General features: G+C 37.1%; 1 protein-coding gene across 1 annotated transcript in view; it reads left to right on the forward strand.

The window, feature by feature from the left end:
• The window catches only part of LOC149419694 (putative cytochrome P450 6a13), a 31194-nt gene extending 15645 nt beyond the window's left edge, over positions 1-15549 (forward strand). The window contains exon 6 of the mRNA XM_089637524.1: positions 15459-15549. Coding sequence (XP_089493650.1) covers positions 15459-15549 — 91 coding nt within the window. The remainder of the gene's footprint in view (positions 1-15458) is intronic.
• Positions 15550-18984: the final 3435 nt, after the last annotated feature.

Genomic DNA, 18984 nt, shown 5'->3' on the forward strand with positions numbered 1-18984 from the left:
AAATTTGCTGGTTTAACCATCAATTTAAAGAAGTCTGAATTTTGTAAGTCTCGCCTGCGTTATTTGGGATTCATTGTCGACGAAAAAGGTCTGAGAACAGATCCTACTAAGGTGGAAGCAATGGCAAATTTCCCCCGACCCAAAAACGCGAAAGAAGTCAAAGGTTTCCTTGGACTTACAGGTTACTATAGGAGATTCATTAAAGACTTTTCCACTATTTCGGCCCCATTAAACAAAATTACTGGTATCCGTAAAGGTATCAGCAACTTTCGTTGGTCTACTGAAGCCGAAGAAGCTTTTACGACTTTAAAAAATGCTCTTCAAACAGCCCCTGTCCTGAATTGTCCTAATTTTGAACTACCTTTTACCCTCCACACGGATGCTTCTAACGTAGGGATCGGTGGAGTCCTAACTCAGGAATTCCCCGATGGCGAACACCCGGTAGCCTATTTTTCCCGCACCTTGAATAAACACGAGAAAAATTACGGAATCACCGAAAAAGAGTTACTGGCAGTATTGGATTCTGTTCACCATTTTCGCGGTTACATAGACGGTAGCAAATTTACTGTAGTCACAGACCATAGTAGTTTGAAATGGTTGATCTCTCTAAGTAATCCCTCCGGCAGACTCGCTCGCTGGGCTTCTCGCTTGTCCCAATACACTTTCGATGTCATCCACCGTAAAGGTGCGGACAATATTGTCCCAGATGCCCTGTCAAGAATTGAACTTGCCACATTAAACATCGATACAATTGCCTCTACCCCATCCACAAAAGATGAATGGTATCTCAAAATCTATGAAGGATGCAAAAACAATCAACAAAAGTTTCCCAATTTTATTATAAAAGAAGGACAACTATATCGCAATTGTAAGGCCCCACTGTCCATCCTTGAAGATTACTCTTGGAAACTCGTTGTGCCCCTCGAAAAGAGAAAACAAGTAATCATCAACAATCATAGTGCCCCCGACTCTATACACCCAGGAACCTTCAAGACGTATAAAAAGATTTCCTTGAAGTATTACTGGCCTGGTCTTTTCAAGCAAGTTCGCAACTACATCTCCAAATGTGAAACATGTAAAGCTTACAAACATAGTACGGCACCCCCTGCCGGCCTAATGGGAAAACCCAAACGTGCTGATAGACCCCTCCAATCGTTATCTATGGACCTCGTCGGACCTTTTCCCAGGAGTTATTCTGGACACATGCATATACTCAGCATTGTGGATATCTTTACCAAATTTTGTTGGATCTTCCCCTTAAAAAGAGCCAACGCCGCCGCCATTGTCAAACTTGTGGAAAAACACATTTTCATACCCTACGGAACACCCAAAACCGTAATAGTTGACAACGGAAAACAGTTTATAGCACAAGAATTTAAAGATTTCCTTGCTTAATACGGGATTAAAGATATTTATTATAATACCTTGTACACTCCCCAAAATAACACTGTCGAAAGGTATAACCAGACTATTAACACAGCTCTGGCCATTTTGGTTGACAAAGACCAACGTAATTGGTGTAAGAATTTAGATAAAATTCAAGCTGCCATGAATAACACTGTTAACCTATCCACTGGTTACACCCCCTTCTTTTTAAAACACGGTATGGAACAGGTGGTACATGGTTCATTGCACTGGAACACGAATTTCCCCACGTCAACCACCTCCACAAGCAATCCTGCCGTTGATTACGCTCATCGTTTGGAAGAACTTACTGCCATTTATAGTGAAGTTACTGATGCCCTATTGCTGGCCCACCAAAAAAGTGCGGACAGATATAACCTACGTAGGAAACACATCACTTTTAATGTAGGCGATGTTGTCTGGAGAAGGAATAACACCCTCTCTCAAGGAGCCCTGTACTTCTCTGCCAAGCTGGCACCCCGTTTTGTCAAGGCCAAGGTTGTAAGAAAAATATCGGACTTAGTTTACTACCTGTCCGACTCCTCTGGCAAACATACTGGTAATTACCATATTAAGGACATTGTAAAGTCTGGAAGTGAGGAGACAGTTGAAACTGCCCCACCACCCCAGCAACTTTAAACTAACCCATTGTGTATTATCACAAACTATTGTAAGCTTATGAAGTCTTACCATAATTAGGCGTGTAAAGTGTCAACTACATGTCAACCTATTCGTCAAAAACGAGTTTAACCTACCTTTGTAAATAAATGTATATTAACATATTATGACCATGAAATATTATTCCTGTAATAACGTTCTTTCCCTCACGACAATCGTTTTCTCCCTTTTTACGTTTTATTTTCTCACCTGTTCTGAAACTGATCATTTTAGAATAGAGACACGTTTTCGAGTTACAATCGCCGGGAAGTCGCGAACCCGCTTTTGCTTCTCAACTTCTACACTATGCAATGTTTATGTCATGTCACCCCATTTTCGTTTCATTTTGTTCCCTTCGTCGTGTTAGAAAGAACCACCCCACTTTTGTTTCTGTCCTTGTAAAATAACGATTGGTAATCACTCATAAGAGTGCCATCCAAAAGAGTTCGGATTTTGTAAATTCCAAAGTGTTAAATACCGACCCTTTTTTTTAAAAAAAAGAAAACCTGTCAAGTACAGCCATTAATTCTTTCTTGTCCAATTCAACGTTACCTTGAGTATGTAAAACCCTATAGTGGTCTCAAAGGCAAGAACCAAGTAGCAATTAATCACATAATTGTCTTCTTTGTATGTACATAATTTTTTTTTCATTTTTTTCAATTTTTTCCTTTCAAAAATTGATGGCGTCCTACCCAAGCTCACATTTACCAAAAATCGGATTTTGACACATCCATTTTGGGAAATTGTATTTATAAAAGAAAACCAAATGTCGGTCCTATAAAACCACATACCATAACTGGACTCGCTTCAACTAAAAGTATGTAAAACCCATTAAGGTCTTTTATTGTATGACGAGATCTCGATTTCTTTTCTCTACTGTTACGTCACGTATGTCTCGTACCTCACGTTTCAACTCTACGGGACAGGTTAGTAAAACCTTACGGTTATCCTGATCTTCGAACGCAAATAATTATATCACAACGTAAATCAACAGGACTTTGTTCGATCATCGTTGCATAATATAAACACCCAACCTTTGTCTCACCATTTAACCAAGTGTTTGCAACCCAATTGCACGCTACAATGAACAGTATGTAAAGCCATTATGGGCCTGTTCTCACCCATCGCACGATGTAAGTAGAAATACCTCCTACCATCATCTTGCACCTTGTAACAAATGAAGTAACATTGAAATTGTTTATCTTCTCTATTGTTCCATCGTACGCCTCTCCAGGCTACGGAGTTAGTCAATCTAACAAATCTTTGCAAACAGTATCAAATGATACTGCTAGCTTTTGTTGAATTATATTTAAATGTAAAATTTGTCACGCGATAGGAGAGATCCTTAAAAATCCACCACTACACGAGAAGTTCGTTACAATTACTTAATACTTATAACCATGTGTTATAATTTGGTCGTGTGACATTAATTTGCCATGAGTACCGCCTTTGTGTATAATTTGGTGGTGTGACATTAACTTGCCATGAGTACCGCCTTTGTGTATAATTTGGTCGTGTGACATTAATTTGCCATGAGTACCGCCCTTGTGTATAATCTGGTCGTGTGTCATTAACATGTCATGAGAACCGCTTTTGTGTATAATTGTGTACAACCCTGTACACGAGACGTGGAGACGTAATAATAATACTTACCGTGATTCGTGTGAACGACATAATATCGACATCGTCATCTCCTTTAAGGAACTGTTTTTTACACTCTTTGACTTCTGTCTATAATTGAGTTGTACCTTGCATATACTGCATACTCGTACACTATACGTGAAGACGTTACAATACTCACCATGAATCGTGCGAACGAAATAATATCAAACCTTTATATGTGAACTACGTAAGTATTTCACAGAAACCTCTTTGTTCAACGCCAATGCCCGTGGACTTCCTGTTTTTGCTGCTTTCCAAAAAGAAAAGAAGCCCAGGAATATCTACTATCCCAAAAGGACTAGTTTTCAGCTTCACTGTCAATTATGGGGCATAGTGCCGCAGGAGTTAATCGATGGGCACAAAACCACTAAACTCGTCGTCTGGGAAACGAATAAGAAGAATCCCAGGTTTGTGAAATTGGAACTAGGGTCTGTCTTTTCTCACAATCATGTAGAAGTTTAAAACGACCCCTAATCTTTTGCCAAATACACGCAAAAGATTAGCCTCTTTAGTACAATGTGTATTCAAATACTGTTTAAAATTAATCCACTTTATTAAAATGTAAAGAGTCAGGAAATCTGCTGGTTGAATATGTTTCACTCTCACATAGAGGTTGAATTGGAAATTAGTCCAGTCTCTAGCAATTTCGTAACTCAATTCCCGTCCTTTTTCCTCCCACTCCCTACCCCCATGCCCTCAGGCATATATATGAAGTGGAAAATCTGTTGTCGACCATATTTCGCCCTCACTTCGAGTTCGAATCGGTAATTGTTCCGGTCACCAACAGGCTTCCTACCTCACCTTTCACGTATGTTGTTTTTTTTTTTTTTCTCTCCTCAACGAAACACATTCATGAATTTTGAATATGTATGATACGCACTTGGCGTATCGTCTGTCTTTTCTGACAACCTTTATTCATGAATTAGTTTCCCTGCTGTTGCCGTGACTCGCTCACGAATTTTTTGTCTTGTTCTTTGAAATCCTACGAAAATGTTACCACCTGTATGTTAACATAGGCCAAAGAAGGCCGGTTGTTTTTTCAACCAAGACAGTTTGTCATTCGGCAAACGCCAAGTCATCCTAATAAAGGATAATGTTTATGTAATCAAAACTAGTTAGGAATCTCTCTACCTCTCTCTCACACTCTCCGTCACTCTCCGGACCGGCAGTTAAACCTCGTTTGTTTATTTTTTCTGGACACATTTTGTTTCTCTCCAAACTTTTCTTCATTGGTCCCTAGGCAGGTAAACTTCAAGAAATTTGCTTTAATAATAATTCCCCCCGGATTTAAAAAGAAGCCCAGGCGGATGCCATCTCCAGCAGCCAAGCTGAGCCTCACCTCCTAGCAGCCTGCGCTGTGGTTACAAAGGCCCCTCGACTACTACTCGCTACACACTTGTTCCATCTTGTTCCATCTTGTTCCTGAAAGCACAGACCATACCACTCATATGTATGACGTTTGTCGCACCACTGCAAGCCGAGTTGTCCCACTATACTTTATGACACTCTGAACTACCTTTCGGACACGCTAGTCCCGGAGTTCAAATTTCTTGCCCTCAATGCCAATGCCAGTTATACCGTCTCTTGCTCTGTCATGCAGTGACACATACCAGGTCATGGGTGAAACATAATTACCCTTTGCCCCTCCAGTAAACACAAACTGCGCATCTCTAAAAAGTTATCCTGAGCTACATTATGCTCCGATAACCAACACATACGATCCGTGCCCACCATAATAGCACATAGGACTCGTACTGGCATAACTACGGAACCTGGACTACTCTCTCCAATGACCACTGTAACCATAGCCGCAGCCCCGCAAACCACAGCCCTACTTCGCAAACATCAACGCCCACAACGAAGCAAAGTGTTCTTTCCAAGGCCTAAGTGTACTCCTGAGTGTTATCTCAATGGGTCAGATTACAGTGATAATGTAATCTTTTAGAGTCAGTGAAATCTCGTTTCCTTCGCAACTCTTCGAAACCAAAAAACCAACGCAACGCAAACTTAGCTTCCAGACCAATGAAACCCTAGAATCACACCTTAACATTCCGTCTCTTGTTTTTCAATTGTATAATGTTGTCTATTGTTTTTTCAATTGCATAACCATGCCCTTTTGTCTTTCAATTGTATAATGTTGTCTATTGTTTTTCAATTGCATAACCATGCCCTTTTGTTTTTCAATTGTATAATGTTGTCTATTGTTTTTTTCAATTGCATAACCATGCCCTTTTGTCTTTCAATTGCATAATTTTGTCTTTTGTCTTTCAATTGCATAACCATGTCTTTTGTTTTCTAATTGCATAATTGTACTTGTTGTTTCCACACCTGCTCTCTCCCCAAAATTATTTGCTCCAAACATGCTATGTACCCTTCCTCATTTCTCCCCACAAATATTGTTACCTAGCCTATGGCATAAGCTAGTCATTATGTTTTAGCTAGGCATCTCTCTGGCCATCCAAGTCTCTCAAACTAAGGGCAACTCTTGTTTTGTCAAAAAACCCCAAGGGAGGCACATAGAGGATCTTTTAACCCTGATGCTCCATTACCACGTCGCCTTTTTTTACGAGCGCGGGGGGAGGTGTCATATAACAGATTTTAGGCGCAAAGATCCTACAGTTGCCAACTTGAGTAGCGGGAATTATCAGGTTAGTTGCTGGGTCAAACGTAACGCGCAAAAGATCCGCTACAGTTCCCCCCACCCCCGGCGACCGAGCTCCTCGTTCCTCCTTCTTACGCGCCGACCTCTGACCTAGCTGGACGTGTGTTCGTTTCGGCGCCCGCGTTCCAATTCGCACCGCTCGGTCGAGAAGCCAAAATGTACGACAATGTCGCGCTTTGAACATCGACAGGCTGGCACCGTTTGTTTGAAACACGGCGCACCGTCCTGCAATCAACAGGATACCCCGACAACACCATGCTGTGAGTCTCTTACATTTCCTATTACCCTTGAATGTGTCCGCTAATAACCTAAATTCGTCCACGCTGCCTGTCGGTCTAGAGAGAGCTGTTAATTATTTCCCAGAGAGAGATCAGGGAACCCTTTGATGATAATTCTAGTTAGGATGTAACAACCTGTATTCTATTGTCATTCACCCATGTAATGTCCATTTTGCCGCTCAAATACAATGTTGATTTATAAAAACCTAACCTCTTTCATTTGGGGATAGCGGTTGTATGGGAGTGTTTTGTGTAGACGGTGGGATATGGATTCTTTGAGCCTCGCGCTGACCCCGAACCCTGACTATGAGAGAGACGTCTCATGCCCCCGCATCTGAGCTGGCCGAGGGAAAGTCAGGGCCCCCCCCAGGTCCGACGCGCGACACTATATATACCTCATCATTATGTTAAGTAAGTAAAATTGTATATTATATAAATATATTTTTAATCGTTGTATTGAGTACAGGATGTCTCTGTTTTCTTTTTTTTTATTTAAATTTTGTTATGTACTTAACTTCTATTAGTTTATATTATACACGCTCATAAGATCAGTTTATTATTTATTCGAGTACAATTCTCATTTAGATCTCTTCAACTAGAAATATAAATGACTTATTATACACCTACCTATAAAAATGTAATGTTTTGTGTACTTAATATATCTTAAATCAGTTACTTAAGATGAGTTAATATATTTGTTAATACATTTATTTTCTTTCCGTCAGTCGCCGCTTGTCATACGAAGTAGGTAGTTGCCGAGGTAAACCAGAACAAACGAGGCCACGTTTTGTGATGAGTGGGGAGGTTTTTTTTTGTAATATTAACTATATTATTTTCAATATTTCACGAAAACATATTAATTGTGTACGCCTTGAGAATAATATATAAAAAAATTACAAATAAACTGAAAAAAAATCATTCAGACGATAAAATGCTTTTGGTTTCCCCAAGTTTTGTTTTGTATCGTGGAATTTTTAAAAAGAGCGCTTGAATTCAGCAGGGAAGTTGTTTTACTAGCGGTATTACGTAGAAGTGTTTGGAAAAGATTAGACGTACACTTGAAATTCCTTCGATTTATTAAAGGGCCGCAAGCCCCTTGCTGTTTTCTTGGATCTCGCCAAAGCCTTTGATACTGTCTCTCACCGCATACTTTTGAAGAAACTCCTTCAGATAGGAATAAAAGGTACTCCCCTTAAATGGTTTGAGAACTATTTAACAAATAGATCGCAATCGTCTCTTATAAATTCTGCTAAAGAATATAGAAGTACAAGTTTACCAATCACGTACGGTGTGCCTCAAGGCAGTGTATTAGGCCCACTTCTCTTTCTAATATATATAAACACTTTACGTAACTTGGCAATTGATGGAACTATAATTTCTTTTGCTGATGATACGGTAATCATCTTTGAATCTGATAATTGGAACTCAACTATGGAAAAAGCAAATAAGGGCCTAAATAAAGTAAAACATTGATTAGACGACAACCTTTTGACTCTTAATATTGACAAAACAAAATACTTACTTTTCTCCATACGCAAAGTCACTACTCCTCAAAACTGTCCTAATCTTATCATTCACTCATGCCCACAAAATCATATTACCCCTACGCCTCTCCTTAATAATTGCTCATGCACCAACCTAAAAAAATCCGACCAAATTAAATATCTAGGGGTTGTTATAGATGATCAACTACGTTGGGAGGATCATGTCAATTTCACAACAAAAATATTGCGCAAATTGTGCTATATATTTCTCTCTCTCAGATCAATCCTGAACCTTCAGACAATGAGATGCATATATTTTGCACTTTTCCAATCAATAGCTACATACGGTATCGTGGGATGGGGAGGCTGTGCAGCTTCAATTATTAATCCCATGATCTTAATTCAAAAACTGCTACTAAGGATTATATTAAAATGTCACCCATCTCACCCTTCAGACCCACTTTTTAAAAAATTCGCAATCCTAGACATTAGACAATTATACGTTAAGACAATTCTTATACACATAAGGAAAAATGATTTAACACTCAAAACTCAACACAATATTTGTACCCGCTACTCATCACACCAAAAATGTAAAATTCCTCCAACAAAAACAGCCTTCGCCCAGCGACAGTTCTCTTATATAGCGCCTAAAATGTTCAACTTACTGAGTATTGATATTAAAACATCGAAAACTGATGATCTTTATGCCATTAGTGTACAGAACTGGTTATTTGCTCAAGGAAGGAAATATTATAAAGAATAATACAACTTAATAGTGTTCTTATTTTTCGAGTAAAAATTTTATCTCTAAATTAACTTTCAACAAAAACTTTATATTACGGTGATGCGATTATTTTTATTTTTATTTTTATTTCTATTATCCCTAGCATTATCTATTATTTTTATTTGTATCCTACCTTATTTTTATCTTTATGTTTACAAGATTCACCTACTCCAATTCCTTTCCTGTATGTGATCATGTACATAATATTATATATTCAGTATTGGTTATTTATGAAGGGAAAGAACTATTTTAAAGAATACCTGACATCATTAAATAAGTTCATTTGCTTTCTTATTCTTTTTTTTCATTTCAATTCTGTTTAAAATTTATTTTTAAATAATTATTTAATTTATCTTTATTTTCATCGCTTTCTTATTTTCAGTTAAACCTATTTAACCTATACCTATTTTACAACTGAATGAATCATGTATTACATTTATATAATTATATACAAACTTCGACTACCATAATACGGACATGTGTCTAGTGTGGTAGTCGAAAAGAATGTAAAAAACCTGTTTCTTAATATATTTTTATGATAAAGAAAAAAAAAAAAAAAAAATTCTCATGGAGGGCTCATTGCGAATGATTTAGATCTATGGTTCAAACGGTTCATATGCCAACAAATATTTGCCGTACGTGCTAAGCGCTTTCTTTACCGAGGGTCAGATATTGTATTTTTTTGTAATGTTGTATAGTGGTGAATAAATTTATAATTACCTTATAAAGGTTTTTGTAATCCCCGATTGTGCAGGCCCGATCATAATAATCGAAGCTTATTTAAAAAAAACCAAAGCAAAGATTAATATTTATATATTAAGAAATATAATATTAGAGATATGTGGATTTCTATTTTCCATCTTCGATTGCTGGCAAAATTACCCTATAAATAGGTATAAGGTATCATTATCTGTGTGCAAATAAAAACTCCGTGTCCAAATCCAAGAGTTTCAACTGCTCCCAACTGTGTCGATCCAGTGAGAATATGTCATCACAGTTGGGGTGTATTGTGAGGTTGAAGGTAGTAGCGAGGAGAAGGGGATGGGAAAGATCAAGGTAGGGAGTACCTGACTATTCAGATCTGGTCACCAAAAACATATAGTAAGTATTTGAAACTAACTGACGTGTACTCGGCGTTTCTCAACTTTTCTCTACTTTCTAAAAATATAAGATGCATGTATTATATTATACATTTAAACCTTTCGGGAGAAATTCTCTAAATGATAGTTGAAATCCTATCAAAATCCACTCAGTAGTTTAGAAGAACTAAGCGCACTAACAGACAGACGCAGATCGCGACATTATTCTATTCTATTTAGAGATAATTAAAGATTGAGCAAAGAATGTTCAGACTTTTGCATTAAAAAACATGCCTGAATCGTAATTCTAGTGTTCCTCTTAATTTGGTAATCCAGCCTCATACGGGTAAACAAGTTCACTCAATGCTATTTGCGTATCAATATATCAACATCAATCATAACTGAAGAGTTATTGATTCTACTCGGAGCGCTGGAGTGTTCATACTTCAGTGTTCACATTCAGCCTCGGTGATCTCTGGAAACATGATTACTTTGAAAGGTTTTATGGTAGGTACACATTAATCTTGTTACAGAAACTGTGTGTTAACGTGAATCCGAAAAGTGACTTAGAATATATTTATCGGTGTCGATTTTTTTCCTTATAGAGATAAATTTAAAAACCATACTTGATAAATAAAGTAAAGTTTTTTTAAGGAGTTTTTTTACATGCTTTTCGACTACCACACTAGGCACATGTCAAATTTGTGTAATTAAAAATTAGAGTTTTAAAACAACCCAAGATGACTTAAGAGGAAGCTACAAGCCAAAAATGTGTATATTCTCAGTATACCTTATATCGTAGGTAATAGGCATTAAAATCGCTTGACAAACGGAGTCTAGAAACGTTCGATTTCAAGCAAAAAACTGGTTTTTAATTATTTTGCAAATAATTTTATAAGAAAGCAATAAAGTTAATCAAGTAAAACTGTCACAGATAATCTTGGCTATAATACGGTATTATGTAAAAGTTGTTTCCTTGATGCGTTCATACATTTCTACGGAAAAAATATATTTTTTAGTAATTTGCATTTATATTTTTTATTGAGTAATTTATTTATTTATTTGTATTCTACTCAAGCAAAGCGATAGAATAACCTTCAATTTATCTAAAGCATATTTTTTGGTATTCATAATGTACGCTAATTCGATATACAGATTAATCAAAATAGTGATTTGGCACTAAGCTTCGCCTTAAATAGCGAAATCGTTCGAAATAACTTGACATAATATAGCTGTGTATTCCTATACAGCAGTTGTTACGATTACAGATATCGTGCTTATACAATCTACCTACTGAGTATGCCATAACGCAAGTGGTCGTTATATTGGATAATGTTGCCGTAGTGGAACCACAGATGGCGGGATGCGTAAACACTTCACCGTTCAAATATTTCTAGTAAATGAACAGGAAGCGATGGCAAAAAAACATGGATTCGGTCTATTTTTAGAGCTGGTGAAAAGTTGGTACACCTTTATTTTCTATGCTTTGAATTGAAGAAAACAAAATTTAATATTTGGAAAAAATAAAATTTATTTCTCTGTTTTACCATCTACTCGAATATTGTATGCGTAATTTTTGTTTTGAATCTGCAATTGTCAGGGCAATTAAAAATTAATTATAAAATTAACCTACATGTGTTCATTATTTTATTACTATTTATTAATGTGTACAAACAATTATTTAGTTATTTATTTGCATAGTGTGACATTTATGTTGTAACTTACTATAGTTTCCAAGAGATAGTTGATTTTAATATTTTTTTGTCATTACTTGAATCATAAAAAATTACTTAATTCTGACAATAAATAGATAGCTGCAATTTGATCATTAATATAATTTAACAATAACGAGTTTGTACAGATTTTCATAATTACCAAATAATACATTAAATTCAATAATCTATCATTATTAATTTTTTTTAATAAATTGTATACTTTAACACTTTACTTGGTTCTTACATTTTTTTAACTCTATATGTATTATAATGGCACTTAATATCTATGACAATGGAGGAGAGGGGGTCCGAGGGGGATTGACGGAGCCCCGAGATCACGTGGCCGTCATCTGTCAAGGCGATATATAGAAATGAAATTCCGCAGCAGTTCCCTAGTTGATCTGACCCCCTCTCCCGAGGAAGATTATAGCGTAGTGTGACACCTCAACTGATAATACATATAGGCCACGCGTGTAGCGTAATGTGTCTCAGGCTTAAATGTCATCTTATTATCTGTCATTAGTTATGTTATCTTTCACTACTTATGTTAGTTTTAATATTAACCTGATGATGGTAAAGTACTTCGAAATCTGAAAATTACTATGTTTAAATAAACAATTGAAAAGGTTATTCGTTTTAAACCACTTTATTTGGTTATACAGGTGGACTGGTTTCGGTTGATCTCATCGTTCTTCGGGGTAATAAACTAAATTACAGTACAGATGAAGATAACAAGGTAAACAAAAGAGAAAGATAAAGCATATAAGAGAGAGAGAGCATCAGAGACTGGCTGGTATAGGGGTAGAGGGAGGGTGGGGGATACACAGGGACAAATGGAACAACTTTGAAGTCGGACTGTCTGTTAATTCTAACTGTTTGTTTAAAATTGAATAGTTATTTTTCTTTTTATTTGTTTCTATGCTTAAATTAATAAGACGTATTCCTATTTTTAAGGTGTTACTTAGACTCCTGAATTTTTACTAAACGAATGTTTACTATTATGCTCGGCAAATTTAATTTTGAAATAAACTGGTTCAAAACATACTTAAGGGTTTATATTGAACATAATATAAATTTTAGACATTAAAGGACATTGAGGAGAAACATAAAATGCTGCCCATTTTTTTATTCTATCGGCATTTAAAACAACCCAGAAAATTGTCGAATTCGAAGTAATTTTGTTATTATTAAATTCGACCCATTGAGGTAAGAATCCCACAAAGTTGAATAGACATACTATACTATGGCAGACATTGTGACCCAGGGATTGAAAATATTCCAGATACATTGTTTTATTTTGTAAACAAGAACTTTAAGGCTTTCCTGTCTTCCCCGTATTCCAGAACACTGTTCTAAATTCGAAGAAAGCAAAAGGAATCGACACTTTCAGTGGAATTAAAAAAGTTTACGTAGTTTTACCAATCCACTAAACAAGTTGCAGGTGAGCTATTCGCTCAAGAGTTTTTGCAAAAGAACACAATATAAAGCTCGCTGTAACAAGGCGAACTAATTTCTTGGAATTTATCCTCGCCACGATTCTAGTGAAAACAGACTTAACTTTTTTTTGAGCGATTGGTAGGTAAGATCAATACCGAAAATGCACTGAAATGATCTAAATGATCAAACTAAAAAAAAACAATAAATTTGAATATATGTAACTTATCTTTTTTGTGTGTTCCATATAACACCCAATCGGGGGTAGTAAATATTCGTTGATTACAAATTTGCTTTACAACAAACCGTTATTTCTTTTATTTATTTCTTTACTAATGCTAGGCTATGTTCTGTATTGTACCCAATCTGGCACTATTAAGTTTTGCTAACTACTAACATGTTAAACAATAAATATTTCATATTCATTTTACTTACATCAACAATGTTATTCTATATTGTTCTGCTACTACTTTCATAGTACCTTATAATATTGAACAACTATTAATTGAATGTACAACTGTCGACGATATCTAGTATTGTACCTGCTTATGTTGTTCGTACTCTGCCTATTATGCTTTGTAATATACACTCATTATTGTACTCCTGATCAGCTTACCTTAAACATTGTATACATGTTAAAGCCTCATTGCGTGAAAAAATAATGAAAACAATTTATCAATTCAGCGAAATCACTGACTAAAAATGTGATGCACTACACATTACAGGATATAGGCATGCCTCATGTCTTTCATTTAGTCCCTGTTTAGATAATTATTATTAACATACCAATTTTACAGCGCCATTTAATGAATAGTGTTACTTTTTTTGAAACATCGATAATTTTATCGTCTTGCTAAATAACATATTATGTTTGCTTAATTTTCCATAGTGATTTCTGAAATCAAGGTATACTAATAAAATGTATAACTAAACTTTTGTGTGTGCCATTTGAATTCGAAAACTACTTAACAATTTTGTTTTTATTAATGCCAAAAGTGTTTAGAGAGTGTTTTGAATAGTGGAAGGACTCCTGAGAAGACTTACTCTATCTCTTTACTGAAATGATATATACAGTTGAATTAAATTCCATATAATGCAGTTTTTTTAACAGTAAAGGAAATGAATGTCAGCATGATCAAATGAATCAAATAAATGTGTTATAAAATGTGGCGTATGTGATGAACGAAGAAAGGAGTGTAAGGAGAATGTATGACGTGGAAATGAATTGTAGAATAAGTCGAGGACACCCGAGGAACACGTTACACAGTGACGCGTAATACATACGTGATCAAGTGTCGAAAATATGTAACATTGTCAATTTTTTACAATAATATTAGATCTATCTCAAAAATACAACCAGTTTTCAGGTACACTAGAATTTACTTCCTCAAAAATTTTAATCCAAACCTGTTTAACGTCATTTAGTGCTAAAAGTCAACATTATTATGAAATTGAGATGAGATTATTACAGCAGTTTCAACAATTTCAACAACTTTGATAGGATCCAAATTCATCTTTCCAAAAAAGCCTAAAATTGCGCCTTTCTTACAAAAGCCAAAAAGACATAAGAGCTTGTACCATTCAGTACCATAGTTTATTATTTTCAAGTGTTCTGTAATTAATTTTATTTCACTATTTTACTATCCCATTCAATCACAGTCACAAACAATTATTTAAAAGTCAGACGTGTACTGTGTTGGAGGCGATCCTGCATAATACAGCTTTTTTTCGGTTTTATCATAGAACCTTACAAAAGGTTCACGGTGACAGGTGTGGATTCAACTGTATATATCATTTCAGTAAAGAGATAGAGTAAGTCTTCTCAGGAGTCCTTCCACTATTCAAAACACTCTCTAAACACTTTTGGCATTAATAAAAACAAAATTGTTAAGTAGTTTTCGAATTCAAATGGCACACACAAAAGTTTAGTTATACATTTTATTAGTATACCTTGATTTCAGAAATCACTATGGAAAATTAAGCAAACATAATATGTTATTTAGCAAGACGATAAAATTATCGATGTTTCAAAAAAAGTAACACTCTTCATTAAATGACAGGTGTGGAAGAATTACGAGTTTAAGAATAATTAGCAAGATTGTTTATCCCAAGGGATAGTGTAATTCAGTGTTTGTGAGCCCGAGTCCGGAATTTTTACCAGATGTGGACATCTCATCGGCGGTCGCAGCAACCTACCCGTGTCTCTCGTCACCCCGTACCGATACGTCAACCCCCGGTGCCGCAAAAAAATGCAGTGTCAGTGAGCCCGAGTTTGGCATTTGATAATTTCTACCAGATGTGGAGACCTCATCGACCGTCACATACCGATATTTCCACCCCCGCTGCCGCCACCATGCTTGCCGTTACCTTTACCGGCTCCGTTATAGACGTCTGTCGGCTATACGACCTGTCCGTGGGTCGGTCACTGATTCGCTCACGACCATCGCCCCTACAAGATGACCCATAAAAAACAATCATCTGGCAATTTCTACACCCCCGCTGCACCGCCCCGTGCCCCTACGCCCTAGGAAGGACGAAATCGAAATGAAGCCGCGTCTTTTGTCTTCTGCCAATATGAACTAGTACAAACAATTATGCAGTGATTAGTGTATTGTTATAGTGATTATAATACTTTTTGTTTTAGAATTAAGTTTTTTTCATTTGGACATCTGGAATAGTTTTGATGGCGTTAGGATTAAGTTAAATATTATACTAATTTGTATGTTAGTGATTTATACCTAAGTATCATTATGTTAGACTAGATAAGCAGTTTGTAGAAGGGAATGGCCGACACAGGTGTCGATGAGGCTCGCTATCCATCACATCGCCAACCCTTCGGTGGCGCAAAGAGGAGGAAGGAACTCGAACAATGTCGAATTGGTACGTGGAATATTAGAGGAGGTATGGAAAGAAAGATGAATGAATTGTGTGACACGATGGTTAGCAAATGTTTGGACATACTTTGTGTAACAGATAGTATGAAAAAAGGGAGCGGTACAATGCAGCATAATGATAGGCTCGTCATTTGGTCTGGGAGACCAGATACGGAGAGGGCGTGTCAGGGTGTTGCAGCGCTACTGTCTCCCAGAATGATTGAATGTATGTTGCAGTATGAATGTGTAAGTCCGAGAATAATGTGGATCAGGTTCAAAATCGGTTTGACAAGGGTGTTTCTTGTTGTTTGTTATGCCCCTGTCAATTCTGAGAGTGACGAAGAGAAAGATGATTTTTGGACTGGTGTGAATGATGTGATGAGACTGAAAAATATTAATGAAAGGATTATAATGGCAGGCGATTTGAATGGGTGGGTAGGAATTAGACGTGACGGATTTGAATCGGCCTTAGGTATGTTTGGGGATAAAAGAACGAATGACAACGGGAACAGAATACTTGAAGTATGTTTAGAGTGGAACCTTTTTGTGTCCAATACTTTTTTCGATCATAAAGGTATCCACCAATATACGTGGGAAAGAGGAAATGAGAGGTCAATTATCGATTTTGTAGTAATTGACTCTAGGTTGAGAGCCGTTACCGAGGACACGAGAGTTTTCAGAGGGGCAGAGGTTGAAACTGACCACTTTCTGGTGGTGTCGAGAGTAAACCTCTTTCGCGGTTGGCGCTCTAAAGTGAAAACGGTACTAACTCCAACAAGAATCAAAATAGAAAAACTACAAAACGATAATGAGAGGAGTAAGTATGTGAATTGTGCAGAGATGAGATTGAATGAGAAAAAAATGGATGGTCTAAGCATAGACGAAACATGGAACCACATAAAAGTGAGTCTTTGTGAATCTGCTAGAGAGGTGTGTGGAATAAGTACGCAAGGTAGAAAGAAAGGTGATGCATGGTGGGATGATGATATTAAAGCACTGGTCTCAGAGAAGAAGAAAGCATGGTTATGTCTGATTGCGGCTGGCAGTGCTTCCAGCGAAGAGAAGGATCGAGCGAAAGAAGTATATAAGGAATGTAAGAAAAAAGTAAGAGTTGGAGTGAAAGAACGAAAGAAACGCCTGGAAGAGGAAGAAGGAATGAAAATGACAAACCATTTCCAAGAAAACATTAAGTTGTTTTGGAAGGAAGTCAAAAGGTCCCGGTGTGGCCCTGAAACCGGAAGCATGAAAGTAATAAAATCGAAAGATGGAAAAATGTTGACGAATGAGGAAAAAATAAAAGAGAGATGGATGAAGTATTTCGAGGAAGTCTTTGAAAGCGAAGTGAGTGACAGTGATTCTAGCGGCGAATCAGATATGAACGATGATGGACTGAATGTTACCGAAATTAGCATGGATGAGATAGAAAGATCAATTAAGTATATGAAGAATGGTAAGGCTGTCGGTTTCGACAATATTGCTGCTGAATATTTTAAAGGAGGTAGCCGTATAATTCTCACATGGTTGTGCAATCTTTTTAACCAATGTTTAAAGGAAGGTTACACGCCTTTAGATTGGAGAAGAGCAGTGATCATGCCATTATACAAAGGTAAAGGGTCACGTATGGAATGTGGGAATCATAGGGCTATTAGCCTGCTAAGTTCAGTTGGCAAGCTGTATGGTAGAATTTTGATTGAAAGGGTAAGAAAGGAAACAAAGGATAAAATATGCGATGTGCAAGGTGCTTTTATGAGTGGAAGGGGGTGCATGGACCAGATCTTCTCATTGCGTATGCTCACCGAGAAGTTTCTGGCAAAAAACCAGAAACTTTTCTGTGCCTTTGTAGATCTACAAAAAGCATACGACCGAGTCGACAGGAAAAAGCTATGGAAGGTGTTGTCCAAGTATGGAGTGAATGCGAATCTGACTCAGGCAATTGCGTCTCTATATGAGGGAAGCGTTGCATGTGTTAGGGTGAACGGTGGTTTTACGGGGTGGTTTGATATCACAAAAGGTGTTAAACAAGGCTGCGTAATGTCACCGTGGTTATTCAATCTATACATGGATAATTGTATGCAAGAATTAAAAGATGTGGGATTGGGCGCGAATTTGAGTAATCTGAAAGTATGTTGCCTGTTGTATGCTGATGATGCGGTGCTGATTGCTAATAGTATGGATGATCTGCAGTCTCTCGTGTCTAGGATGAACGAAGTATGCGTGAAGAATGAGTTAATGATGAATGTAAGTAAGTCTAAAGTAATGGTGTTTGAAAGAGAAAGTACGAAAACAGTGTGTAATATAGCTGTGAATGAGGAATACTTGGAGCAGGTGGATGAATTTGTGTATTTAGGAAGCATGTTTACGAGTGATGGGAAGGCTGACAGAGATATTGAAAGAAGAGTAAATGCAGGTAACTCCATTAATGGAGGACTGAACGCAGTTGGCGCTAACAAAAAATTGTCCAAAGAAGCGAAGTTAGCAGTCCACAATGGAGTGCTGGTACCTACCCTGATGTATGGAAGTGAGGCATGGAACTGGCAAAGAAAGGATGAAAGTAGATTGAATGCTGTTGAAATGAGATCCCTGAGGCGTATGTTTGGTAAAACCATGTATGATCGTGTGAGGAATGTGAATATCCGCAAAGAGTGCAAGGCTGATGTAAGCGTAATGAGTAAGATCAAGAAAGGGACGCTTAGATGGTTTGGGCATGTAGAGCGAATGAGCGAAGAAAGGAGTGTAAGGAGAATATACGATGCAAATGTGAATGGTAGCAGAAGTCGGGGGCGCCCGAGGAAGACATGGCACGACCAAGTGAATCAGATACTTGAGTCGGGCCATGTCAAGAGTCAGAACAATAGAAGAGTATGTATGAGACGATGTATGAATGTGAATGAGGCAAGGAGTGTGTGCCAAGACAGAGTTGTTTGGCGGTCCGTCCTCTCTGCCTACCCC

The sequence above is a fragment of the Hesperophylax consimilis genome, chromosome 11 (genome assembly GCF_061612785.1).
Source record: "Hesperophylax consimilis isolate HC1 chromosome 11, BYU_Hcon_1.0, whole genome shotgun sequence".
NCBI classification, from domain to species: Eukaryota; Metazoa; Arthropoda; class Insecta; order Trichoptera; family Limnephilidae; genus Hesperophylax; species Hesperophylax consimilis.